The 27,846-nt window shown below is 35.9% G+C and overlaps 4 protein-coding genes and 1 long non-coding RNA gene across 6 annotated transcripts; 2 read left to right on the top strand and 3 right to left on the bottom strand.

Moving 5' to 3' along the window:
* The first annotated feature begins 449 nt into the window (after nucleotides 1–449).
* Nucleotides 450–6,784, top strand: LOC129579481 (uncharacterized). The gene is made up of 9 exons (XM_055469591.1): nucleotides 450–1,385; nucleotides 1,447–1,563; nucleotides 1,661–1,799; nucleotides 3,070–3,186; nucleotides 3,346–3,452; nucleotides 5,401–5,576; nucleotides 5,697–5,784; nucleotides 5,887–6,002; nucleotides 6,101–6,784. Exons 1-9 carry the CDS (start codon nucleotides 610–612, stop codon nucleotides 6,625–6,627), a joined length of 2,163 nt encoding a protein of 720 aa, XP_055325566.1. The 5' UTR covers nucleotides 450–609; the 3' UTR covers nucleotides 6,628–6,784.
* On the top strand, nucleotides 3,838–4,491 carry LOC129578204 (uncharacterized). Its single transcript, XR_008689080.1, has 2 exons — nucleotides 3,838–3,933; nucleotides 4,004–4,491. It is a non-coding gene; the product is annotated as an uncharacterized LOC129578204 (long non-coding RNA).
* Nucleotides 6,785–7,529: 745 nt separating the features above from the next.
* LOC129578202 (protein MTO1 homolog, mitochondrial) lies at nucleotides 7,530–10,477 on the bottom strand. The gene is made up of 8 exons (XM_055466400.1): nucleotides 10,285–10,477; nucleotides 9,848–10,109; nucleotides 9,271–9,783; nucleotides 8,855–9,169; nucleotides 8,174–8,770; nucleotides 8,002–8,105; nucleotides 7,871–7,931; nucleotides 7,530–7,805 (listed from the first exon to the last, which is right to left on the bottom strand). Exons 1-8 carry the CDS (start codon nucleotides 10,350–10,352, stop codon nucleotides 7,707–7,709), a joined length of 2,019 nt encoding a protein of 672 aa, XP_055322375.1. The 5' UTR covers nucleotides 10,353–10,477; the 3' UTR covers nucleotides 7,530–7,706.
* A 323-nt stretch (nucleotides 10,478–10,800) lies between these two features.
* Nucleotides 10,801–16,299, bottom strand: LOC129578203 (synaptic vesicle 2-related protein). 2 transcript variants are annotated; one of them, XM_055466401.1, is made up of 9 exons: nucleotides 15,944–16,299; nucleotides 13,105–13,344; nucleotides 12,763–13,019; nucleotides 12,556–12,680; nucleotides 12,411–12,474; nucleotides 12,223–12,348; nucleotides 11,903–12,108; nucleotides 11,573–11,842; nucleotides 10,801–11,485 (listed from the first exon to the last, which is right to left on the bottom strand). In XM_055466401.1, the coding sequence occupies exons 2-9, from the start codon at nucleotides 13,307–13,309 to the stop codon at nucleotides 11,188–11,190; spliced, it is 1,551 nt and encodes a 516-aa protein (XP_055322376.1). In that variant the 5' UTR covers nucleotides 13,310–13,344; nucleotides 15,944–16,299; the 3' UTR covers nucleotides 10,801–11,187. The 2 variants fall into 2 exon arrangements, with proteins under 2 accessions (XP_055322376.1, XP_055322378.1); XM_055466403.1 differs by lacking the exon at nucleotides 15,944–16,299 and adding an exon at nucleotides 13,886–15,888.
* Nucleotides 16,300–16,943: 644 nt separating this feature from the next.
* On the bottom strand, nucleotides 16,944–26,948 carry LOC129578200 (O-acyltransferase like protein-like). The gene is made up of 10 exons (XM_055466396.1): nucleotides 26,793–26,948; nucleotides 20,315–20,805; nucleotides 19,920–20,164; nucleotides 19,325–19,803; nucleotides 19,082–19,237; nucleotides 18,878–18,997; nucleotides 18,559–18,804; nucleotides 18,251–18,476; nucleotides 17,837–18,154; nucleotides 16,944–17,717 (listed from the first exon to the last, which is right to left on the bottom strand). The coding sequence occupies exons 2-10, from the start codon at nucleotides 20,736–20,738 to the stop codon at nucleotides 17,532–17,534; spliced, it is 2,400 nt and encodes a 799-aa protein (XP_055322371.1). The 5' UTR covers nucleotides 20,739–20,805; nucleotides 26,793–26,948; the 3' UTR covers nucleotides 16,944–17,531.
* Nucleotides 26,949–27,846: the final 898 nt, after the last annotated feature.

The raw sequence follows: 27,846 nt of genomic DNA, 5'->3' as shown, positions 1-27,846 counted from the left end.
GCATTCCATTTTTTTAAATAATTCAAAGAACTTAATAACACGAAGACGGTGGCAGGAGAACAAAAAAATGTCAATAACAACTCAATATCATCGTAAGAATGAGAAGCCATGACACACCTATATAGCTGTGAGTGAGCTCACAGAATCAAGAAATAATACTACTTTATTCAAATTAGCGTGCCATAAAAGCGATTTGAATTAGATTTTTTAGCAATAAAGCATTGAACTACGATTTGTATTTCATATAGGGGAGTCATCGTTGTCTAGCTCGATTTAATTTTGCATTCATTGAACAACGAAAAATTGTCGTTTTCCTTTTAAATGTGTTTTCTTTTTTTTTATCGGAACAAAAATTAGGTGTTGAGGTAAGCAAATGACTTGTCTATTTTTTTTTCTTCTTTTAATGGCATTCAAAATGCGTCTTCAATGCATTCCGTTATCGATAACAAATCACTTCAGTTTGAGCCATCGAAACGACAACAAACGCTATGAAATATAACCAATTTAATTCATTAGACTAATTAATATCGAAGCCCATTTACGAGAACTCTGCGACGTTCAGTTTGAATTTTGTGTATTATAATTTTTAGTGAGCAATTCCGTAGAAAAATGGATACAATTTATAATTTAAAGTTTTTAACGTTGTTAACTCGATTTAGTGTATGTTTTCTGGGATGTTCACTCATTTATTATACGTATCGATATTGGATTCGTGGTGAACGCTATACCAAAGATGCTGAGTCACCTGATAAAGTTGCAATTGTGACGGGTGCTAGCAAGGGTATTGGCAAAGAAGTGGCATATGGTTTGGCCAAACGTGGATTGCATGTCATAATGGCGTGTTACGATATGAAAAGTGGATTGCAAACACAAGATGAAATTATTAAAAAGACGGGCAATACAAATGTGAAGTGTATGCACCTCGATTTGAGTTCATTTAAATCAATACGCAGCTTTGCCGATGAATTTCTCAATTCCGGGTCACGGCTTGATATTTTAATCAACAATGCGAATGTATTTCACATGAAACGACGACTAACCGAAAATCATATCGAAAAGAATATTGCCATCAATTATTTTGGCCATTTCCTATTGACCTTGTTGTTGATCAAGCGCATGTCACAGACAGTACCGACTCGAGTGATTAATGTTACGAATTGGGTGCATCGATGCGTCGAAATCGATCCAACCGATTTATTAAATCAACGGCAGTTCTGTGGATTTATGGCTTATGCACGAAGCACACTTGCCAACGTCTTTTTTACACTTGCCCTTACCGAACGCATCGAGAATACGGGCATCACCTGCAATTGTATTCATCCCGGTATATCGTTGACCAGTGTTATAGACCGTCAATCATCTGAATCCACTTGGTTTCAGCCAAAGTAAGTTAACTGTGAACATTTTTAAAGTTGCAGTTTTCAATTGAATTTGCATTGACTTCAGGCTATTGGCAAAATTCTTGTCGAACATTCTTTGCAAATCGGATCGTGCATGCGCCGATACAATCATTTTTGCCGCCATCGATATCAGTGTTCAGAATCTCAGCGGAATTTATCTATCGTAAGTGAAATTTCTACACAATTTCAATCTGTTCTCTTTTTGACCCTTCTCCTAAATCCAATTTCTCTTCTGATTATCACTAACTATTGTTATATAGAGATTGTCAAATTGGGCAACCCGGAGCAAATGTTAACAATCGCAATATCGCCGAATGGCTATGGAAAAAAAGTGAAGAGATCACCGGCGAAACGCTCTGCGATTTGCCGAATAATTTTAAATTTTTAAAAAAAATCATCGTAGATTCATAAGCCTACCTGATAAGAATAATTTTTTAAAATAACGTGTTGTATTGCTCTGAAACCACCATTTGGCTTCACTTTGAATGAAAACAAAAAAACCACTTGATCCATTTATAAGTCGATTGAAAATACGACATTAACATCCGTTAATAACGTTTTGCTATTTATTCTGTAGTAATTAGCTCTTTGATTGTACTCTATTTACATTTAATTGTTTCGATTTGAATAAATCAGTCAGGGGCATTAATTGAAATCAAACGGAATAATTAAATTTATGGGTGATACTGTCAATGCATTTCAAATAAATTAGACCATAAATAAAAATTGATCGTCGTTATTGTTTATGATTGCTATTCTGTTTTGTCTGAATTTTCATTTTGACCAGAGACAAAATCAATTGGAACCGGTTTCCATGCAGTGGCCAATTGAACCGAATTAATCTCTATGTCGATATTCAAACGATTAGAAGAATGCAAATTGCAATTATTTTTTGGACGTATTTCGAATAATCAAATATAAATCACATAGATGTGAAATTGAAGAGGAAAAAAATCACACGCATTTTTGATGCTATTCAAATTTTCGGCTTGCTGGTGTCGGTGGAATATATAATTCACGTGTGTGTATTGCACACACGGAAAAATGAAGTTAAAAATACATGTGAGAAAGCTGCTGCGGAGCAGAAAAAAAAACAAGACCACGATCTACGAAGAAGAAAGAGAAAAACAAGAAATCTTGTATACAACGTCACACCAAAACAAACTGCGTTCACCGTAGCATGAATAGCATTTGGAATGTAATAGTCTTGTTGTCACAATTTGGTCTCATTGCTACTTCGCAGTCATACGAAGAAACATTTTCTTCGTAAATACGTCGTCTTAACATTGAAATTGACAAGACAAATAAGGCAGTGAAATATTGAGCTAAAACGATTCAGGGATCAAGTAATCAACGATATTTTAGTGATTAGTTCGAGTTTTGCTGGAATTTTTTTTCGAAGAAACAGTGATTTGGTTCGTATTTTGTTAGAGTTTTCATCAGCAATTTCATCGGTGTGATTTCGAACAAGCTGGTGAGTTGTTGGTGTTTGGTGCTATTTCAAGTTCTATGTGTGCTCCGTGGCTCTTTGCTGAAGTGCCCAATGAGATTATGCTTCACTTCAGATAATCAGATTCGGATCAGCATAATGTGTGTGTATCATTGATGGTGTGTCTGTGTGTGATTGTGTGCGTCGTCGTAACCATGACCATAAAACTTGACCAAGTAAAAATCATTCGATGAGTTAATGCATGGCAGAGAAAGAGATAAAACTACAGCAATTTTACAGAAAAATCTCAACACGCATGTAGAAAGTTATACAGCAGTGGCAGTAGCAGCAGTAACAGTCAGCGCATATATAAGTTTTATTTTTCTTTTCTTTTCTTTTTTCTTTAAAACAATAATACAACCAAGTGTGTGTGTGTTGTGTACATTTAACAAAGCCGCGTATACGCAACGACAAAACGAAACGATAAATTAGTTTGTTTCTCACGTTCGGGAGTAGGGAGAGAAAGAGAAACAACGTACAGCGCATTTTTATCAAGTACATCAGCGTTCGGCCCGTTCCAACATGAATACATCAAAGCTGAGTGGAGTTTTAAATTTTGCCAGGTAACTCGTATCATCATCATCATCAACAACAACTTATCTATTCATCGATTCATTCATTTCTCTGTTTGCTACAAATGCACTATCATTAATGTGTGTGGCTTCCAATTGGCGGTGTCAGTTTTGTGTGGGTTTTGTTTTCATTTGGTCGATCAGTTGGTTCCTAGTCGGTTAGTGAATCGGTTTACTATTCTGTGCACTTGTGCCACACTTTGCATCCACACAAAGCCCTGATCGTGAATTGAAATTTTATCGAGTGAGATACCACCACAAAAGTGAATACGTTTCAAAACAATCAGAATTAAGAGGAAACATTTTAAGAAAAAAAAGAAAGAAAAAAAAACAATTCGTGCATATTGCAATCACTCATGATGCATGAGACAAACGCTGAATTTGGAACAAGAGATGAAGAAAATGTCGGTATTTGGGCTTTTGGGTTAATTGTTATTGTTCTCGGCGGATTCGCAATACTCTATTACTTAAGGTATGTTGCGCCATTTAATTTTTTATTTTTGTTTTTACATTTCCTGTATATTGAAATTTGGATGGTCTAGCATGATGGACGGACACATCAAATATTTGATTTTCGTTGCCGTTTGAACAGCACACAGTGCCCATGCGATAAGCTTTCATTGGGACAAGGCGCCAAAATATTTGAATCTTTAAATTGCCCATTTGCTCAATCGTGTGTACACATTTCGAGAGTCTTAAATATTTCTATGCACACGTGTTTAGTGTTAAACCGATTTATCACTATTAACATTTTCCTAAAAAATTGTTCAATTAGCACCCGTCTACCGGTTTTAAATTCCAAACCGAAAATAAATACAGATGCGTACTACGTCAAACATGAATGTTTTCGTTGCGTTATTGCTGAAATCATGGGATTTAATAGGAAATCAATGACATAGCCCATTGGATCATATAACGATCCAAAATCAAAAATAAAAATCCAACTCAAATACTGTCGTCCAAAACAAAGTAGCTTTCTCTCTCGACATTTACGCATCCAAATGTTTGCTTTCGGCAATAAAAAAAGAAACACGATCAAAGCAGAGATCATATTAACGTGTTCGGTTTGTATGCGGTATTGTGAAGGGTCGATAAAGAAAGTCTTTCGTTTTACAATCGAATTTTGTGCTGCTCAAGCGTATAAATGGATTGGGCGGGCGGGCGTTCGAACAAGTAAGCAAGCAGACAGGCAGGCAAGTGTATTTTAAACACTATCATTATAGCCAATTTCGAGCGTGTGTGCGCGCCTGCCCGCTATCTCAGACTTTCTTACATATTTCCGATTTTTGTTGCGAAATCCACATCAACACAACCATAAATTTAGATGATGGACGGTCATGATGTGGCAAACGACATAAATGTTACCCAATGAGAGATGGATATAAAAACTATGCGATCAAGTCAAGTGCGTACGTGCATTGAATTTCATAAACTGCCTCAAGATCATCTCAAAAGAACCCGCCATGATATTGCAAAATACGGTTTCGTCAATCCAAAAATAGCAATGATTGACTTTGATTTCAGGCAGCGTTTCGTGTTTTATGGATGCGCTTTTTTTACGAGTGAAAACTAAAAAACCCATTTTGCATTGCAAATAAACCGAAATCATTTTGAACTTCACGTTCAATTGATTTGGAAGGCTGACTTATAGAAAATAGCGAAAAAAGCGGATGATTAGACGAAATGAGTGGTGTGAAAGTGCCAATCATCTTCAATTTACGTGAATACGTTATCTCGAAATCGCAGCTTTGTGTTCTACTCGGTGATTGTTTGCATTCCAAATGTTTTGACACATTGAAATCACATCGCATTTTTTCTAACTTTACACTTTTTCCAATTATCTTTTCAAAATGTTTCGAATACATCAGGAGTCGTGTGAATAAATATTTTTATAATTGACACTAAATTTTTGTCTATTGTTTTTGTTACTTCTCGCCAGAAAATGGATTCAGGGCGGCCAATTCTACAGCAACGTTCGCATCGATGGAAAAGTGGTGATAGTCACCGGCTGCAATACGGGCATCGGCAGAGAAACGGTGCTGGATTTGGCTGGACGCGGTGCACACATTCATATGGCATGCCGTGACTATAAGCGCTGTGAAATCACGCGTCAGGGTAAGCGCATCTTTCAATTACTATTATAAAAATTTCACTCTAAAGAATATTTCAGCATCTTAAATCTTGAAAAAAAATCATTTGTTGACGATTTTTGTTTTGTTATTCAATTTTGAACAGAAATCATCGCAAAAACCGGCAATCATAATGTTTTCAATCGGGAATTAGACTTATCTTCAATGGATTCGATTCGGAAATTTGTGGCCAAGTACTGATCAATTCTTTTCTTTTCTTTTCGATTGCTTCTGATGGTTTTAGCATCATTTTCTATTTTATTATTATTTTTTCGTTTCTTCGTTTTTAAAACCAGATTTTTGCAAGAGGAAAAACGTTTGGACATTCTAATTAACAACGCTGGTGTGATGGCTATGCCAAAGGCGCTAACAAAAGATGGTTTCGAAATGCAATTGGGCGTGAATCATTTGGGTAAATTTTGGCCTATGGAATATCAATTAATTTCTTTTATTAGTTATGTGTAAATTGGACACATGATAATTTTTCATTTTCGTTTGTATTTGTTCCAGGCCACTTTTTACTAACAAATCTACTGTTGGACATTTTGAAATCATCTGCACCGAGCCGAATTATTGTGCTCTCAAGTTTGGCGCATAAATACGGCGAAATAAATCGTAATGATTTGAACAGCGAAAAATCGTACAATAAGTACAATGCGTATTCTCAAAGCAAATTGTCCAATATTTTGTTTACGCAAGAGTTGGCAAAACGCTTAAAAGGCACCGGAGTAACTGTGAACTGCGTTCATCCAGGCATCGTTAAAACGGATTTAGGTCGACACTTGGTGCATTCTTACATTAAAAAACTCATTGATCCATTTACGTACTACTTCTTCAAAACGGCCAAATCGGGTGCACAAACTTCTATTCGGCTGGCGGTTGATCCCGAACTGGACAAAGTGACCGGCCAATATTTTGCCGATTGCCGAATGCAAAAAGTGGCTGCTTCAGCTCGTAAAAATAACAACGATGCCGAATGGCTGTGGCAAGCGAGCGAGAAAATGACCCGACTTTCATCACATACCCATCCAGTTTAAATGTGCAAGGAGATAAAAATCACAACAACACAAAATTTAAAAAGAATTTCCTTTTCTTTGTATAAATTATGCGTTTGTCTTGCAAATTTTCTTTTTTTCGAAAAAAAAACAATTTTAAACATTCACAGATAAGAGAGTAAAATCATTTAAACAATTATGAATGATGTCTTTTTCTCGTTATTTGTAAAAAGAAACTACATGAATGAAATTTTCACGGACTTAGGAACATTTCAAGTGAAATTGATGTGAGGCATAAGTATATTGAGCTTGGTATTTGTAAGTTATCTGAGAATGAAAAAGTTCTTTGAATTTCAGGCTTTCATGAGATTCCATGGTATAGCACTTGTTGGTCGGAAATATTCAGCAAATTAGACGATCTTTATAAATAGATGTTAGCATTGAGCTTGAATTGATCTGACCAATTCATAGACTGAAAACTGATTTAGAATCCAGCTTCGGCAACGCTTGATTCAATACGATTTGCACACTTCTGAGCTTTATCACTGCTTTTCGACTATCCCATCAAAATGAACTGGAGATACTAGCAACGACGGCACAATTTCGCAAAAATCGTTCGGAATTATTCCAAACGATCAATTGAATTTTTGGAAAAAGAAACCATAAAGTTCAATAAACATTCAAAATGTTTAATATTTCTCCATCAAAAATCTAATCGACTCTATATGTTGAATGTTGTGGTCTCTTTTTTCAAAATGCGATTGCACGATTGAAATGATTCCGAACGATTTTTACAGAAATTCGAAAGATTCTTGGGGATTTTGGATACCGGCACTGAAGAGCCAGCGACATCAGTTCGCTTGACCGTTCTTATGCAAATAATGCAGAATAAAATGCAATGTGTTAAATAAAGCACCATCAACCTCTCCAAAAATACACATAAATTAAAAATAATCTTCTTTCCACTTATTTATTTCACAAATTTTTCTCTTATCGACAAAAATCATCAACCAATTAACGTCTCTAGACATTTTTTTCTTTCGCGTGATGCACGTCTCTGGACGTGCGATTAAATAATTATTTTAAATAATGACATTGATATTTGCTTCTGCTAATCACAATCAACAGCTTGCAGCGTATTGATTTTTTCGCTTAACATATCTCAAAAGCCGAACAATGGTACTCGGTGTTATGCCTTGTATTCTGCTTGCTGCTGCAATCTGATAAATAAATCATTTAATATTTTACTTCAAATGTTATCGATTTAATGAGTATAAATGCTTACTGTCTGCGGCTCTATCCTCGCTAGTTTTTCACGTTCCTCTGCTGACATGCTTAATGAGTCACTGTAATCAATAATATCGAATAAAATACATTTGATAATTTGAAACGGTAAGAAATCGAATGCAAACTTACGCTGAATAGTCAATATCACTTGGAATGAGGAGTCCTTCATCCTGACGCACCTCTTCTATGGCTTTTGCCTGCAACTCTATTGCATGCTCGTACATTGCTTCAATCTGAAATGATGTTATTAGCATAAAAATAACACTCACATTTTATCTGTTTGAAATTCAATTCAACGAACCTTGATGCGATCGCAGACTATCCGATCATCTTTCACCCAGCCTAATATTTCCGGATGCAGATTTGCAATTTGTTGAACTTCTACATTGTCACTGGTGAATGAAAGCATATCATATGCAGATTTGCTGAATGCTTGTGATCGCGTTTTCTCATTGCCCAATTGTTCGCGCCATTCGGTCGTACTTTTCCGAATTGACTTGAGCCCAGCGATTGCCTTTTCCATCCTCTCTCTTGATTCGCACATGTGTTCGTATCGTTTCTTCGACACAAGGCCCATTTTGAAACCCTTCTCCGTGAGCCGAAAATCTGCGTTATCTGGTCGAAGGAGTAATCGGAATTCAGCACGGCTTGTGAACATTCTGTACGGCTCGGTCGTTCCGAGCTGTGTCAAATCATCGACTAGTACGCCAATGTAAGCTTCAGTTCGGCTTAATGTAAGCGGCTCTTCATTTGCAACAACAGCGGCAGCGTTGGCACCGGCAAGAATTCCCTGGCTCGCAGCCTCTTCGTACCCGGTCGTCCCATTGATCTGACCAGCTAGAAACAGACCATTGACCTTTTTCGTTTCCAATGTTGCGTATACTTCACGTGGATCCACCTAATGATGGAGATTTTTGTCAATTTTTAATGTTCAGACATTGATATGACACTTAAATGATTCGACTTGAAGCAAAAAACCTACATAATCATATGTGACTCCATATCCTGGTCGTGTTATTTGAGCATTTTCAAGACCAGGCAACGATCGAACTAATTGCCACTGAAGCTCTTCTGGTAGCGTGCATGACAATCCATTCGGATAAATCAAATCACTATCGAAACCCTCTGGCTCTAACCAAATTTGATGTGTTTTATGGCCGAATCGCAAAATTTTCGATTCAATCGATGGACAATACCGTGGGCCATTCGCATCTTGTGTGACATGATAATTGACATGGAGATTTTTCGTGATAATTTCATTTATCGATGGTGGTGTGTATGTCAGATGGCACGGCAACTGAAAATAGCAGTGGAATTTGATCAATTTTCGTGTTTGTGGATAGAAATTATTGTGGAATCATTTTACACCACATTTCAGTTCCATCAAAAAGAAATTACCTGATCTTTGGCATCGATCCAAACCCGATCGTTCATAAAAGAAAATGGAACGGGCGGCGAATCTCCGAGTTGTTCACTCAATTTAGAGAAATCAATTGTGTCTTTCTTAATTCTGGGCGGTGTTCCCGTTTTCAGACGACCCATTCGAAATTTCAATGCTTCTAAGCTCTGTGCAAGACCAATGGCTGGTTCATCGCCAATTCTTCCTGCCGGCCGAATGTCGAGTCCAATATTGATTTGGCCTCGCAAAAATGTGCCTGTAGTAATGATTACAGCTCTCGCCGTAATTTTCGTGCCATCTTTTAGCAAAACTCCGTGGCATCTCTTCAATGCCTTGGAAGCGTCTCCATCTTTGACATCAGTCTCGTTTAACAGCAGATCTTCGACCGATGTGCAAAATATATCTAAATTCGGTGTGTTTAAAAGTTCATTCTGTACGGCTTGTTTGTATAATTTCCGGTCGATTTGTGCTCGTGGTCCCCAAACAGCTGGCCCTTTCCTTCGATTTAATACCTGAAAAAAATAAATGCAAAATAAATTTGCATGTCATTAAATGCAATGCAATTCATTTGTTTACCTTGTATTGAACGCCAGAAATATCACAGCAACGTGCACAAACTCCATCCAATGCATCGATTTCACGCATCAAATGACCCTTTCCAATGCCACCAAACGATGGATTACACGACATTTCGCCGATTGTATTGAATTTATGGGTCAATAGCAGGGTTTTTGCACCCATTCGAGCGGCGGCCGAACATGCTTCGGTCCCAGCGTGTCCGCCTCCAATCACAATTACATCATACTTTTCATGTGGGTTTATCGATGATAACTGAGTCCTATGGTATTGAAATGCGATAGAGACATTGAGAATAAAGTAGCAATTGAAAATGATTGTCAATATTTTAAATTCCAAAAACTACAACTATGCAATTGTTTTCATTCAGCATGCTCATTTATTTGTAAACACATTTTTTGATTGGTTCAATCATTTGGATTATGACATGCACTCACCCGTAATATTTTGCATTATTTTTTCTTATTAACGTAACTGCATTTTTTAACTGTGATAATCGTAACATTTTGTTTGTGGAACTCACTATATTTTAATTTGTCGCTTATAATTTAAAAACAAATTCAAACGATAACACCCGTTTGAACGAAAGATAACAAAAAGTTTGAGGTTATGAAATCATGTGAAATGCCATTGACAAATGTCACAAGTTGATACGTTTGAACAACCTGAACGGCGCTTCGTTCGAAAGGAATTATTTATTTATTTTATTTTCTTTCAAACGTTTTATTTTAAATGAAGTCAAAAATTATTATATTTCAAGGAAAAAAAAACTATGCACGAAAGATTATAACTTTGAATATTAGTTTTAATTTGAAAAACAGGAAATAAATTTTAAATTTGTCCCAAGAAAAAAAAACATTGAACGCAAAAATTACCTTTTCACCTTTTTCCCATAGCATCTCATCAATTTGGAATTAGATTTTCAGGCGAAAAAAAAACAAAATAAAAGACAATTTTGTTCTGAATGAATGGCGACTCGTGTACTTAAGCGCAAATCAGTCATATCAACAGTATAAATTTGACATAGTAAAAAAAAAAATAAATACGAAATAAATGTATAAAAAATATTTACAATCAAAATCGCTTAAATTCTCTCTTGTTCTTGTTCCCTATGCTCATGAATAATTTTAGAATAGAAGAAAAATAGTAAATTTTTCTCCGTTTCTTCATTGAATCTTTCGTATCGATTTGACGTTACATTAATTAGTACAAAGAAAAATGTTAAATATTGATATTCTAGTTCGTTTGAATTGATAAATCGCAATTCAATGTCAAATCACACAATTAATTGAAAGCACCGATCGATGATAGTGAGTAATGTGAATGTTTATTTCTTCTAACTATGTAGCCAGATCTGAACCTCTTGTTTCGTATGGTAAGAGCAAACATGCTATGCAGGCTGACACAGCGAAAATGCCGTACACAGTAACGGCGCTCGATAAAGATGTTTGCAGTAGAACCTGTGCAACGTACGGTGTGGCCATTGCACCTAATCTCGCCAATGCTGAACATCCGCCCACACCAACTGAACGCAATGCGGTTGGATACACCTCCGGTGTGTACACATAAGCTGCTTGAAACAATCCAGCAATCACGCCACGTGCCAAGAAGAGTATTATTGTCAATGCCGTTCGACTTCTACATAAGCAAAATGAAAAAAAAACAAAAACATAGAATTCAATTTTAAAATCATGTGATTTCACGATGACGCTAAAATTTACTCACTCTCCAGTTGTGGTGAGCATGGTAACACATCCGGCATATAATAGAAATTGGAATGCCATCGTTTTCTTGCGGCCGCATTTTTCAATGATAAATATAGTCGCAAAAATCCCTGGAAATTCGGCCAATGTTGTCCATAGTAAATCCATGTAGTCAGTTGTAGCTAATTGCCGACAACCACCAGGTTCTCCGTTCATATCGTTAATATTTGCAGCACCAAACAATTCTGTTGACATAAGCACCAAGCCATAATAGCAAAATGCACACGACATCCTAAAATAAGCCAGGTTTAATGACACAAATTCCACATGAATTTTCAATGTTTTTCTTTACCAAATAAACCACAATAGCACTGTGGTTCGACGCAGTGTTGGACTTAGAAGAGCTTTTACACTGCCACGCGGTCCAGTTGGACCATCGACAACTAATCGACCCAACAACATTGGTCGTCCATTATCTTTTGCGATTTGCTCCAGAGTTAACAACGCTTTGTCAAGTTTTCCACTTGATGTGTGATACCGTGCTGATTCGGGAAGCCACTAGAAAGATTTACAGCGTTTTTTTCTTACTATCGTTATACAATGGAATTGAGTTGTTTGAATAGATTCGAAATTCGAATTTCAAATATACGAATAGCTCTTTTCAATTCTTACGGGTGTAATGCAGGCGAATATGAACAAAGGTGCTGATGATAATCCCAGCAGCCATCTCCAGCCCCAAGTCGGTGCAACTGCCAATGCGAGAGCGACTTCAAAACACGCACCCAATGCCCAAAAGCACTAAAAATCAGATGCGAAATTTAGAATAACTTGAACACATGTAATAACAATAATCCACTTACATCTAAGAGAACTACGCATTTGGCCCGTTGTTTCGTTGGAAGAAATTCTGCATATAAAGTAACGCTGCGGAGTAGAAAAAACAGTTCCCAATTAGTGGAAAGAAGTGAATTGTAAAAATGGTAAAAGTGAAGGTATCATGCTTACGATTGCGGTACACATCCAATGGCAAAACCAACAAGACCTCTCAACAAAAGTAACCATGCAAAACTTGGCGCTAACGAACTTAAAGACCCGTATAAGAACAACAGTATTCCGCAAAGTGTGAGAGCCTGTGAAAGTAGATATGTATTTGAGTTTTCGGATTTGTTTTTGTTTTTCCTTCTGAAAATCACTCGTTGAATGCAAACGTACCGGTTTTCGACCGCATCGATCGCTGAGCTGCCCCCAAAACGTTGAGCTCATCATCATTCCGAGGAAGACAATAGTCGTGGTGAGCGCTTGTTGATATCGAGTAATGCCCCAGTCACATTGAAGGGCTGGCCCAAGAACACTCAATATGGTCATTTCCATTGAATCGGCCATCCAACATAAGCCAACGCATAATGACAATTTCACTTGAAACCAACCAAATCCGAGTGCATTCACTGCTTGCGTTACCGTGTATGTATCTATCATGTGGAAAAAACAAACATAAAAAAAACAATTGCCAAAATACACAAATCAAAACTGCGAGTAGTCACAAAAAGAACACACCATCAGGAACAACACTAACGGATGACATTTCCAAGTCTTGGCAAACGTTCAGATCGCCGGCTTGAGTATTGCGATGCGAATGTGGACTACTGGAATGGATTTGATTGTGAAGATGACTGTGATGAATGTGTTTCGATGGCATCGGTACATTGGCACCGGGCATTTCTTCATAGTCTTTCGTTACACCAGGTCGTCGTAACCCCATGTTGAATGCAGCTTTCTAAATGTGTGCCTCAAACTCTATACAATGGGCAAACAGACGAGAGAAATAAAATGAAACACAGAAAAAAAAATATAAAAAAAGAACTCATGTGTAAGACAATTCTACACTTTCATCTCTTCGTCAGCGGTTTGTAATGGTTGTCACAGTGTTTGCCGCTTAAAAGTGCTCGTTGAAATCTTTCTAGTTGAAGAAATGTTGAATATTTGTTTTTTTCTTTCGTAAGCAGCAATTGTTTACAATGTTGTTAATTGTATGTGTGTGTTTTTTTCTTTTTCTCTCTCCCTCTCCCTCTATGGAATTTAAGCAAGTTGATTTGATGATTTTACACATACTTGTGGACGCCACTCCAATCGATTGTCACGAAAATGTAGCAATTGAAGAGTAGAGCGAAAAAAAAAAATTGTGGCATTGGATGTGAATCAATTCGAGTGGTTCGAATCAAAAGCCATGATGCACCGATTTGAAACCGCACGCAGACTAAACAGAAATGCGCACTCATGCGAAGGTAGTGCGCGCGCATTGAGGAAACCGAAAAAGTGGTAAATTTCTGTACCTGACCTCATTACTAAATTGAATTTTGATGAATTAGCATTAAAAGCGATGGTTGATGTATCGAGCTCATTGGCCGTAAAACTTCATCGACGGAGAAAGGGAAGCTTATCTACGATATGTGCTAATGTGGTGATATCGCCCTCTTTATTATTTATTGCGAATAAGTTTGTAAGTGATAAACAGACAGGCAAATCTTTGACGCACTACGGAAATAAACTCTGATTTCAGGAATTCGTTCTTTGATGGGACAGTTCAATAGTGCAACTTCTTCCAATAATGGGACAGTTTTATGGGTACGTTGCTCTTCTCACTTCACCTTCTTCTGATCATTACATCATTCTACTGAAAATAATTGCGCACATCATGATGAGTAATGAAGAAGAAGCGAAAAATTAAATAGACAGACAGACACGTTATATTCTTTGAAGAACGACACCACTATGGAATTAAAAAAAAAACAGTAATTTAAGCCTCCGCATGTAAATCAAATGCACACATCAACAACAACGTAAGAAATCTTATACCAAATAGATTTTAATTTGCGAGAAAACACCAGAAACCGTTCTTCTTTTGGCACTATTAGACGAAGAGAGCAAAGCAGACAAAAACCAACAACAAAGATTCATAAGAAGTACTTCATCGTTTCGAACAGTGTCTGCGATTGAGATTAAATTGAGAACATGTTGATAGTGGTGATGTTGATGATGATGGTGGTTCTTCTAAATCAAATAGGAGCGTACTATAGCCAGCCACAAGAAGTGTGTGTGTGTGTGTGTGTTTGTAAAATATGCGCAATGTGAGTGTACGCGCAGGCGCGCCCGCGCCTGCTTGTTCGCTCACTCACTTACCTTATAAGATGCTATTAGCGGTACAAGCACACAATATATAAAATAAATATGGATGAATTTAGAAAGAAAGAAACACGAAAATAGCGCTCGAACAAGCGTATGGAATAGTAAAAAAAAAGAGTAATAACAATAATAACAAATAAAGAAGCAGAATAATAAAGAAGAGTAAGTAATAAATGCGCATACAGTCCGTGTGTTCATTTCATATATTTGAACCAAAAAGCAACAGCACACACTTTTTTCAGTATTTCATTAGTCATTCACATGGATAAATGCTTTCGGTACGTGCCTCCGATGTACGAAAATAAAACATCGAATTCAAAGATATTTGAATCGACAAAAATATGAAAGTCAAGTGGCTTATATATTCGCTCAGCGTGTCTTTCCATGTGAGACTATGCAAATAAACATTCGGTGCAAATGTATTTATATTTTATGCACATGAATTTGTTTTTTATTTTTCCCGCTCTCTCTCCATCTCTGTCTCTGTCTCTGTCTCTGTCGCTCTCTTTTTCGTCAAAATCGCGTCTTATAAGACATTGTCGAAGACCTTTTTTGCCTTCCCATTCCATTTATTCTGTCATTGTTTTGTTTTCATGTTCTGTGTTCTGTATTCCGCGTTCCTTTTTTTTTGCTCTCTCGCAACCCAAACAAATACAACACACAATCTGAAGAATTAAATTACGACATAATTTTGTGAAATAACTGAATCAGCAAATGCCATAATAATGTCTTATTACTTGGCGATGGTTGCCAACAATTGCGACAATTTCAAATAACAATGCATATTTTGTTTATATTTAGAATTTCCCACTGATTCCACGACACAAATAACAACAAAAACAATCGAATAAATAAAACAACCACGTTCACTTTGATGCCAAATGCCGCATCTAATTTGTAACCAACATTCCGTAATATGTATTCTTTTTGTGAATCATACACAACTAAGTAACGATCACCGATCACCGATCATTCTAAATTGAAGCAAATCTTCACATCGAATAACCGATAATAATACATCGAACGTAAATTTTTCTTTTTTTTTCTCTTTAAATTTATCGGAATCGATCCAGATACTTGAATCGTGACCAACAATTAGCACAGTTAATTGACGTTAAATCCTCTTTTCGTTCAAGATAAAATTGTTTGTGTGTGTGTGTGTTTTTCTTCTTCTCTCACTTATATCGAATGAAAAATGCGTTACAAAACTCACTGAATCGAATTGATCTCAGCTGATGATGTGCACTATGATTGTGGATTTGCAAACGAAATCCAAATTGTCTTCGATCGATGACCCAATTCAGATGGGTTCCTGTCGTTTCATGCTTAGTTATTTCGATTGAAATAATATTTCTTCTTTATTACATTTAAAGTTTTTAATATATAGTATAGTTGTGTCAAACCACTGTGTATGTGATTTGATTTGGTTATTGTTCTTTAAGCGAAAAACAGAAATACAACGACGAAAAAAAACTTCGAACAAATGCACGCCGATCGAGAAATATTGTACGTGTTATTAATGTATCGTCATTCTATTAACTGACTTCAAACTTGATTTGGTGTAATTGTTTAACAGAGTCATTTTCTTCATAGTGTATATACGGTGCTATCGGTGTGTTGGTCTTGAAAATGTCGGTGCCAGCAAAAAAAATTTTTCTTCGTATAGTTTTCTTCTCTCTACGTCTTCTCCAAGCCCATTTCATGCGGGAATATCGGTGAATACATGTGTAAACACTTTTTATTCCGTGGTATGTCTCAGCTGAAAGTAATTCGTGTGTATTAGTGTTTCATGTGACTACGTACTCGGTGTGTATAGGTGAGTGAGTAGAAGAGAGACAAATGAGTAGAGAAAAAAACTTGTGAATTTCTCTTTGTTAAACTTTCTTAACATTTTGGTGTTAGCATGTATGAGATTGATTCAGTGATTCAATGTTTGCTGTGTATATTTTTCGATGCACAATGTTTACCTTGCGTTTCAGTGTTTGCTCAGTTTGCCCCTCCCTGTTGATCATTCACTTTGAAACAATTAAGCACATTGTTTCTGAGATAAAAAAAAAATTAATGTTTGGCACATTGTTTATTCATTTTCGAAGCAGTTGTAAGAATAATTTTGATAACAGCGGTAATTCTGCACAGTAGCTAGATTGTGTTTTCGATTCTCGTGAAATCGATTGATATGATTTTGAGTGGAAAAAAGACCAGTGACACAAAAATTCAATTTAATATCTCTGTCATTTATTTTCGATTTTTCATTTCATTTCCTTACCATTAAAAATTTTCTTACACATATATAGAAAAATAAATTATGCTTTCTTATTACAGAACTAAAGTTTTGTTGTTTTGTTCCAAAAAAAAAATAAAGAAAATAAAAATATACATATGGTTTGTAAAGCGATTTAGGCGCATTATGCGCGCAATGGGCATGTACACATTGAGTCGCAATATTTTAAAATCCCTTGAGAATGTGGAATGCGGTTATGAATTTTCGAAACATTTGGTGCCCCCTATATCAGATCATTTGTTTTTCTTCTTTTTACACATCTTCCAAATTTTTTGCACTTTTTACAATTGTATCTGAAGATCACTTTATCAAAAAGTTGTTTTTCCTCAATTTTACCACAGTTCTTTTCTTCTTCTTCTCTTCCATATATCGTTGATTTAGTCAAAATGTTTGAGCTAAATGATCCCCATCAAATATTTTCGAAACAATGAAAATATGTTGCTGTTTGTTGCTTAAATTATTTTAACAACAACGAAAAAAAAAACAGAATAATTATCAATTTCATTAATAATCAAGTTGATCAAAGCATTTTTTTCGCTTCGATCGTCAATTCGGTCGTTTTTGGTGATGATGTCAACATTTTTTGTTTTGCTGATGTTTGTCTCAAGATTTTTGCCGACAGGTTTGTGAATGGAATTTCGAACATGAGTGAAAATACAATCGCCGACAGGTAGACGATAACTTTGATTCCAGTTGTCATTACCGTCTGAAAATAACAACAAACACAACAAAAATAAATTAATTATTTATGAAAAAAACATTTGAAGAAAAAATATGGGCTAAAGTTCAAAATTTGACATTATCGCGTGTGTTTCGTCTACTCACCATTGAAACTGGATCGACGTGTGTGCTGTGATCTTGCCATCCATATAATACACTGATGACGGCTGGATTAAGCAAATAAATTCCATACGATAATTTATTGATATGCACGAAAACTGGAAAGTTTAGAATTTTGGCAAAAAGACCACCATATCCGGTGTGGCTAGCTAATATCATCCATGACACCGACACCGGATACAATACTCGAATGAATGTAATCAAAAGTGCGGCCGTAACATAGGATACATTGCGATTTAGGGTTGAAACATGGGCCAGAATAGCGATGGTTATCGTCACAGTCCATACCATTTTTATGGTTTTCTTGAGTGGAGAAAAAAAACGTACAATGGTACGAATTAGTTTTGATGCTTTTCGTTAAAAATAATTGAATTTCTGTATTGTTTCAGAGACACCTACCTCACCCAAAGGCATTTCACCCTTTAGTGTGTACATGACATAGCCAGCTGCAACTCCAATCAGATACGGAAGGACTCGTGTCCATGGTGCAATGTACATATCGGTGCCCAAGGAATGCATGACATCATAGGCGGGCGTGAATTTTGTGAAAATGGCAATCGAAAAGATCAAGCCAAAGAATATTCCGAATAATGAGCAGAAAATTGCCTTTGCTGCATTTGGATATCTGCAGGGAAATGAGTGTGGATTTAATTTAGTTATTGATCAAACGAAGTGAATTTCAAAACATTTTGAAAAAAAATACTTACTTTGCATAGATGAATAACAACACAGTTGACAAGATGAAGAATTGCATTTCGCAGGCCAACGACCATGACCAATTTACACACAATTCATCTTGGCTAAAGAGATTTTGGATATACAGAACATTTCTCCACCAATATTTGCTGCACATCATATCGTTGCGCTCATGGATCCAGAACGGAGATGTTTCTACCATTCGTGAGGTCATGAACTCCATACAACCAACAACAACCAAATACATCGGCGTCAATCTGAAATCAATTCATCGATCAATATCAATTAGATATATGGATTAAATAAAAATGAGAAATAAATCAAGCCTACCTGATATAACGGTTTAATAACTGTTTGCCAAACAATTTCACATTTTGCATTAGTGAATTGTTTCTAATTTCATCCTGTTTTGATTGATTGCGCAGAAAATTGTATGTAAGCAAAAGGCCACTGAAAAACGCAAATTGTGACATTAGAGTTTGATTGAAATATGCACAGAAAAAATAGATCAAAAGAAAAGCTGCAATAACTCACCTAATTGTGAAGAAAACGTCAACAATAATTGGTGTTGCGCTAACCCATTGCCACAAGGTCTGTTCACCATACGAAAATGTCATTGTCACATTGTGCACTGTGAAATGATTGAACCAATACACATGGAACATCAGAATCAAAAAACATCCAATCGATCTGAAATCGATAGGGTTAACCATTAAAAAAAATTACATTAAAATCGATGCTTTTGAAATTAATTTGGAATCAAAATGCGATACATACTTTAGACCATCAACGATGGGCACTGCATTGGCCGGCTTATCAACACTGGTAAGAATTTGCATATTTTTTCGCAGCGAAAAACATTCAACAATTTCATCGAGGAACATTTTCTTTGGTACACTGGTTTTTGGACAGTGCATCACAACATCTGGTGGTGATGACACAATTCCATTGATTTCCGTTCTCGTTGCAATGGGGTGTTCAATTTTCACTACTTCATCATTTTCACTACCGTCTCTTATGTATGCAATGACCATCATAAGCAATGTGAAAATCACACAGCACACAACTATTCTGAAGCTCCATCTATCCATCAAATTGGTTTTGGCTTTAAGATCCGTGACTTCCAACACATTTGGCTGATAGTCGTGCATAATTTGTGCGTCCAATGTTGATGAATCAAAGAATTCTTGCGTTAAATTGGCAATTTGATCGTTGGAACATGATTGCGGCAGACAAAGTCCAACATGAAGTACTTTCTATAATTTTGTCAAGAGAAAAGAATTGCGTCAGACAAATACAATCTCCATATCGCTTGCATTTAATCAAGAAGAAGAGGAAAAAGAAGAAGATAAGTTGGTTTTAAATGTCATACATTTTTCTCGAGTGTGAATTCAACTTGCATCTGCCAGGGCGAGCGATGCTCTGCGTAAACCATTCGATAGCCGATGTCGAATGGAGCAGTGGCCGACCACAAATCAGTATGCATAAATCGTTCAAAGCGATTTGATAGGGTCAATGGTGGTGGTTTTTGTACAGCTCCACAACCTTGCACTGATCCCATCCAAAAGTTGTTACCAAGCACGAATCCGGGAAGTGGCATTGCCGACGAATCCAAAGCTATTTGGTTTTTTTTTAAAATCAAACAGACAAATCGGAATGAATATTTTGGAGAAAAGTTGTTGTTTTAAATGAAATGAAAAGTGGATTTTATTCAAATGAACTTTCACAATGAACGTTCCCAAGGTTGTTTTAGGGAAAATCACTCACCTTTTATCGCCCATATCTCTTTCCGATGAATACCATCATAGATTTGATTCAATTCTCGGTAGCATATGTCGTTCGCTTGTGATCGTTGTGCCGCTGTTTTAACAACACCATACAAAATGGATGTTGATTTAAGACGGTCGTATTCTTTATACGACGGTGCAAACTCTTTTGATTTATTTGTCGTTGTTGCTGTTGTTGCCGTGGTCTCATTCGTTGGACTGTAGCAAAACCGATCATTACACACATTTGTTTCAGACACGATCGTTGCCGTTGTCATAATTGTCGATATTTTGCGAATTTTCGATTGTGTTTCATTCACCTCAATATCACTAGCTAAAACACTAAACGACTTCGCCGCATATTGGCTAATTGGTACCGTTATGGTTAAAAAATGTAATAAAACTACAGACACTTTAATATTCATGTTTGTATCTTTTCTTCGCTTTGCGTGCAACCAATGTAGAAAAAAACAACAAATTTATGTCAGGTTTCTGTAATTAAAAGAGAAGAGAGAGAAAAAATATGGTGGAAAATTAGAAACAACTCGAATATTTCGTTATTTTTTTTTTTTTTTTTCAAATCTAACATTATTCTGAATAAAGCTGTAAATATCTAATGGTATTCGAACGATCACAAAAATCAAGGTTTCAAATTCCAAATTAAACGGCATTTGCCATCTAAAGAAAATTACGTAAAATGCAAATGAAAACGATTTAAGAATTAGTATTGAGCGAGAGAAGAGCGAGAGAAGAGCGAGAGCTCTATGGGGAGAGGGAGACAGAAAAAAGGTTAAAGAAAACTCCATAAAAAGAAGTTGTTGCGGTGAATAAAGCTGATATAGCTAAAAACAACGGTCGATTAGTCCAAATTTGGGTTTATTGTACCAACTGTATCTAGTGTGATACGGTCAGTTCGCACCTTGAACTGGCTTCTGACTGATACATTCAATCAAACTGTGATTTGGTATTTTAAACGTTAGACCAAACCATAATATTATGGCCAGTGTCGATTATCACACGGATTGAGGAGACACAGTGAATGAATGAGAGAGAAAGAGAGATAGAAACCGACTAAACTGCATAATATGTTGCGTTTAATGACAAATAAAGCAATACCCTTAATTATATTCAAATAATATGTGCATGCAAATCGCGCTAATCATTTGACGACTAATCGCGAATTGCTTCTTATAAATAGCAACCAAATGTGAAGACAATCCAACAAATGATTGCCGAAAGTAATTTCACTTGACAAATCGACGGAAAATTCGAAGACGACGAAGTGGAAGAAGTTGAACGAAAAAAAAAAGATTAAATGCCAGTCATCATGTGCTCATAAATAATGCACACTCACTTGACTTGGCCATAATTTTGTGCAATCAATACCTGCTGCATACTATGATGATAACGTAAGCCGTTTCTGGTCTTGTTCCGTCTCTGGTGTGAGTGCGTTGTGTGCACTCGGAACGACGACAAACAAACAGAAACAGAAGAAAGGCCTCGACAAACCGAAGCGAAGAGAAGTGAAGAAAAAATGCCAAGCCGAAAAAGAAATCGAACCTATAAAATATATCACATTTTATTCTTTGCGAAACATACACACACGATTCAGATCTGTGTGTTGTAAACGGAGAGCAGCCAATCCGGTGCCGATATTCTAGTCAGTGAATAATAGAAATGGAATGGTCATAACAAAAAAGAAGATAAAGAGATAGTGTTTGAGACACACACAACACATCCAAGACCATCTTCTTTGTGCCGACCGTTTTCGGATGTGTGTAATATGGATGGCGTCTCGTGTGTGACCCAACACACATCATATTTCATCGATTCGGAATGAGTCGCATGGGCTTTGAAAGTGAAAGTATTTCATAATCGGCAATCATCGTATCACAATTTCCAAAATATCTTTGCATATTTTGTCTGGTTACTTAGGTTATATTATTTTTTGTGTTGTTGTTGCGGCTGTTATTGTGCTCGTCGTCTTTCCCGTATAAATTTATGTGTGGTTTTTCTGTGTCATTGTGCAATGCATTTGCATATGGCTTTTTTTCTGTTGTGATCTAAATTTTGGTATTGGAACATAAGAGATCGCGCGTGTGTGCGCACGCGTTTGCGATCTTTTTAAATTAAGAGCCGATTAAAATGAGATATGAGGTTAAAAAAAAATATACACACACACACACCGGTCAACAAATTACATATTGTTTTATTGGCCTAATGTAAGTAGGTAAAAGTATACAAAGAATTTGGCCGAATGTCAATGCGTAAAAGTAGTTACATTAATCCCGGCCCGAGCTTTTTTTCCCCTCTATCTCTCTTCTGTTTCTCTATATGATTTAATGCAACATTATGTGGGCATTTATAATGATATTATGCAATCGAAAATAGGACTTGCTTTGTGTAACCACATCAGATTAATGCATCATGATTTATGGGCACGCGTTGATAATGAAATATATCGCTCGAATTAACCGGATGTTTTTTCGCATAATTCGAGTGTAATTAGCTCGATCAATTGCGATTTTCTTTTAAATGTTAACCACTTTTTTCTCTCTCTCCACAATTCAGATCATTTCACAGAAAATTCGTAGTACGATGAAGTATGCGGAATTAACAAGAATGAAATTGCGTAAAATATTGTCTTCTTTCGAATGAAATCGATTGTAATTGCGCACACAAGGGGTGCAAGGACAAAATATGATGGGCCATGACGATGGCGAAAACCTTTGCCTTTTTTTCTGCTCGATCGTCTACATGTCTTTAACAGTTAACATGTTCTTGTTTATTCCATTTTTTTGCTTGTTTTTCTTTCTGTGGTTCTTCATTTTTCTCTTATATGCACAACGCACACCCATCGCATTGTATTCGTGTGCAATAAGTGCTGTTAAAAACAACAATGACAATTATTTACGAACCGATTTTATCGCTTTTATTAATTAGCACAATCGAAAATGAGTACGCACTGATTGAAAAGTGCGTATTCTGCATCAAGTAAAATTAAAGTGACTATAAGGGCTTTTCTGATCGCCGAATGTTGAATGGCCCATTGAAATGCCCTTAGCGATTTTAACAGCATCCAATTGATCGTGAAAAACAACAAATACACTCGAGGAACGATGAAGCCAATGAATTCAAGATGATAACCACGTCGATTCACAAGTCAATGTTCGATATATTAAATATTCATTAGCATAAATTTAGAAGACATCTGACTTTCGTCATATTTTTACTCGATTCTAAGAATGTTCTATCGATTTTCTGTTTAGAAATACCAACGGATGAGTCTTGAGCAAACAAATGATATGAATCATTTGAATCAGAATATTCACGACCTTTTGCTCAATTTGTCGGTCGATTTTTTCCATCAATTTGTCGGTAAATTAATCATAATATCCCCGCTAAAATGTTTGTTGACGAATATTTAAAAGCTTTTTGTTAATTTTAACGTGTCGTTAACAACAATTTAATGCTCTGCTAAATAAGTTAATTAAATTACATTTTATTGATGTAAATGGAATGGAATGTAGAAGGATTCATCTATGCGTTTGTTTTCGTGTTTGGTTTAGAAAAAAACTCTACGTCGTAGGGCGTACGATGAATGTTCAAACGTATATTTAGATTTGGCTTTGTGGTAAATAGTTCCATCGTCATCAGTCACTCTAATAAAATTATCGGCCTGTTGTTTATATCGATATGCAAATGACATTGAACTATGGAAATTCAACGGAAAATACGAATCGAATAACACGATTTGTGTTCCCGTTAAACTTCATTGTCATCTGCATTTGGTCGGTGAACACGTCATCGTCCTTGTCCACATGTTTCACATTAGATGTGTCAATCTGTCATAGAATCAAAATGCTTGCGGCCAAAAATATTATTATGCAAATTGATTTTTGATCCAAGGATGTTCTAAATTGTTATGTATCAATCGCTTGGTTGGTTTTTCGATTGTTCGAGACGCTGTTGACGTAACGAATCTTTTCGAAGAAAGTTATTTCGATGCGGAATTGTTTTATGGGCATCTGATAAACGGTGGGCGCTTTTAAAAGGTTGATGCCCCTACACACAATTGTTACATACCAGGGTCAAATGGAGCAGTAGCATCTCATATCGTGGTAGTTGATACTGGTTTTATTTCTCTTGAGAGAGAGAGAGAGAGAGAGAGAGAGAGAGATATGCCATTAAAATCCGTAATGTAAACTAGTCTCAAAAGCATAGTCGCGCTTACTGATCGCCTCTTTTATGAACTGAAACAATGAACATTTCAAACTGTGGAATTTCAACTTATCGAAGCGAAGAAATTCTTGATCACTTGAACATTTCAAGCAGGCAAAACGTCAACTGTTTGCAAGCACGATTTGTTTGATTTGTTTCATTATTATTCACAATAAGTATTGCATGTTTGCTTTCACATCTTTTCGGCTTTTTTTTATTCAACTTTAAACAGACGCACAAAAAACGTCATAATTCTAAAGAAGACATTACTTCATTTTTCTTTGTGCTATAATAACCCGGTGATGGCATATCTTTTCTAAATCATGTCTATATGACTTGGACAATTTGAACGCGTGTGAATCGTGTGTGTGTGTGTGTGTGCACGTGTGAAAATTGCAACTTTTCCTGGTGAAATAAAAACTCTTTCATCATTCACGTTAGAAAGAGAACAACATAAAGGAATTCATCTCTTCGTTGCTCCGAGTCATATGCGAGCAATTAATTTGTTTATTCTTTTCGGCGATTAAGCATCAGCCGGGAACCGCAAATCATGCTTATAATTTTCATGTGCAACGGTTCTAAGGCGTAAACGTGCTCAGTTTCAATTAGCAATTTAGGGGGAGTAAAATATCAACAGTAATTGTTATGTGATGAAGGTAAAATGTATTGTGTATGCGCCAGAGATAAGTAAACAAAGGAATTTATGGTACAAAGACGTTTGACATTCGTCATTCTTATTTTATTTATTTCTGATGCCTGTGGATATTCATTCAGTGGAGTTGAAATAATTTTTGAACGGGCCAAATGATATAGCCTCTAAAGATTGGCGAGATCATAATTTTAAATCAATGAAATATATCTATAAACAGACGCCACACCAATCACTGTCAGTTGATCTTAAGATTAATTGCTTGCAAATCGGAATTTTTATACAATAACAAAGGTTTAAATGACTAATCAAATTGTTGCGACCAGATGGTGGGAATAAAGTCGCGAATTTGAATTCGCATTTGTCTCTTTTCCGCGTGTGACTCAATGCTTAACCTTTTTTTTTATTGGTGGTGTTCGAAATCATTTCAATCATTTCGGTTTCTTTCCTTCTCTTTTCATTGGGTAAATTTATCAAACAAACCTGTCCTTTGACGCTTATATAACTTTTTTTTTTTTTAATAAAAACAACTTTAACGTACATTGCGGAGACCGAATGAAGACAGAAAAAGAAAAAAAAAACAATTCGAACAATTATTGAAAAAGAAAAAGAAGCATAACACGGTTAACCGTTGATCGATAAAAAAAAACACAACAGACTGCCGAATTTCGCTTATGTAATTTTGTGTTTTTGTTGTATTTATGCGATACTCTTGTAAGCTCTCCGTGGATTTTGTACTCCCCATGTGTATGGGGCATTGTGATCGCATCTGCATAACTCTGACAAACCGTTACATTACGCAGATGGAAGAAATTTATAAGAAAAGTGAAATAATATCGTTAGCAGACACTTTCATTTTTATTTATTTCTTCTCACAATATTTGCTTTATAACTCTTTCTTTGTGCGTGCGCCCGCTTGCTCTCGACAGATTCGTTTGTCGAATTTTTTTTTTAAAGTTCAATTTTGAGCGTTTTTTTTTCTTCTATTTAACACGTACAAACCGACACATCGATTATCACATTATTATTGTTGTATTTATGGCGTTTATTTTTCGGTATGCATTTGTCATCGACGATTGCAGTTAGATATGCATCATCGAATAGCTTAAAACCACATTGGCCACATTACGCCACGAGAACGAAACGATTTGAACAGAAAATAAATGAAGAAGATGGGAAAAAAAAGAGTTAAGGATGACAAATCGTCGTCACATCGATCATTTATATACTATTGCATCAAATGTTTCAAACTACACGGTATATGTTAACTGATGGATTTCGAATTCACCAACGTCTTTTTCTATAGTCTAAATATTTGCATTTTATTATACAATTTGATTTTAATTAACCCAATTTTTTTTGCATAGCATCCGTTACACAAATTTTGAAACGAGAAAAAAAACCACACCGATAATAATGAAATCTAAACATTGGATTGAATCACTGGCACTTTTTCTTTAAAAAAAAAAACAAAAATAACCGTCAAAAAACTCAAACTAAATAGAAAATGATTCGGTAATATTGGACAAAATCAAATCAATTTAATTAATTTTAAAAACACTTGCTAAGATCATGAAGAATATGAGTGGTGAAGAAAAAATAAATTTACTTGTATTATTTCAGGGTTGTTAGTGGTGTCTTTCCATGCATCTCAACAGTTTCAAAACTAAATGTGAACTGATCATTTATAACGGATCGGCTTATAGTGTCTTGATATCGCTAATTCGAGCTCTATGAGCATGCTCGATTCATGAAAAACACAAGCGACACACTCTCACACACATACCCAAAAATCATTTAATGACGCGTTCACGGATTCAAGCACGAAAATAAGGTTCGCCACTTTAAATCATCACATGTGAAATGAGTTGTGTGTACTACGCACGTAAAGACCCAACACCACACTCACACTCCGAGCGTGAGACACAGATAAGCACACACACATACACACACACCATCGTATATCGTTGGTGCAAACCCATTCATACATTGCCTTCCATCGTACATAATATCACACCATCACGACAACATACCTGCCTGCAATCAGTTCGTACTTTGGGGAATGACTTTTTCTTCCAAAGAAGAGAAGAAGAAGAAGAAGAAGAAGAAGAAGAAAAAAACCATATCGAAAAAAAAAAATCACCGAGAGAAGGAAAACAGAAAACGAATTTTGAAATCGGCTGTATATTTTTCATATAGTATATTTCTTCTCAAACTTTTGTGTATGTCTCTCAGTCTGTCAGTTTGATGAGCATTATGCAGGCTACAAAGTACAAAGTGCGACATCAAACTGGAAAACCATCAAATTAATACGAAAAAAAAATTCCGACTCGGATACACATATTTCACATCAGTTGTCGTAAACAATTGAACGAAAGTGTCACTGACAGACAACCAATTCGACAAATAAATGACTGAATTTGACTAAATTTAACATCATTGAAGAAGAAAGAAAAAAACTACACATTGGAATTTCAAATTCAGCATGAAAAAGCGTGTGCCAAACAAATGATGCGTTCTTCCGATGAGCAACAAAAAATGTTGTTGTCGTTTATATTTATAAATTTTTGTTTTGTGATCGATTCGTTTTGATATAAAAAATCTATATTTAAATTTGGCATTTATAACAGGTTCTTACAGTCATTTTCGGTAGAATAATAGAG

The sequence above is a fragment of the Sitodiplosis mosellana genome, unplaced genomic scaffold (assembly GCF_009176505.1).
Source record: "Sitodiplosis mosellana isolate CC-2019 unplaced genomic scaffold, AAFC_SMos_1.0 Smas_scaffold_6226, whole genome shotgun sequence".
Lineage (NCBI taxonomy): Eukaryota > Metazoa > Arthropoda > Insecta > Diptera > Cecidomyiidae > Sitodiplosis > Sitodiplosis mosellana.
The sequence above is the reverse complement of the archived record's forward strand: the minus strand, read 5'-3'. Positions and strand labels throughout refer to the sequence as shown.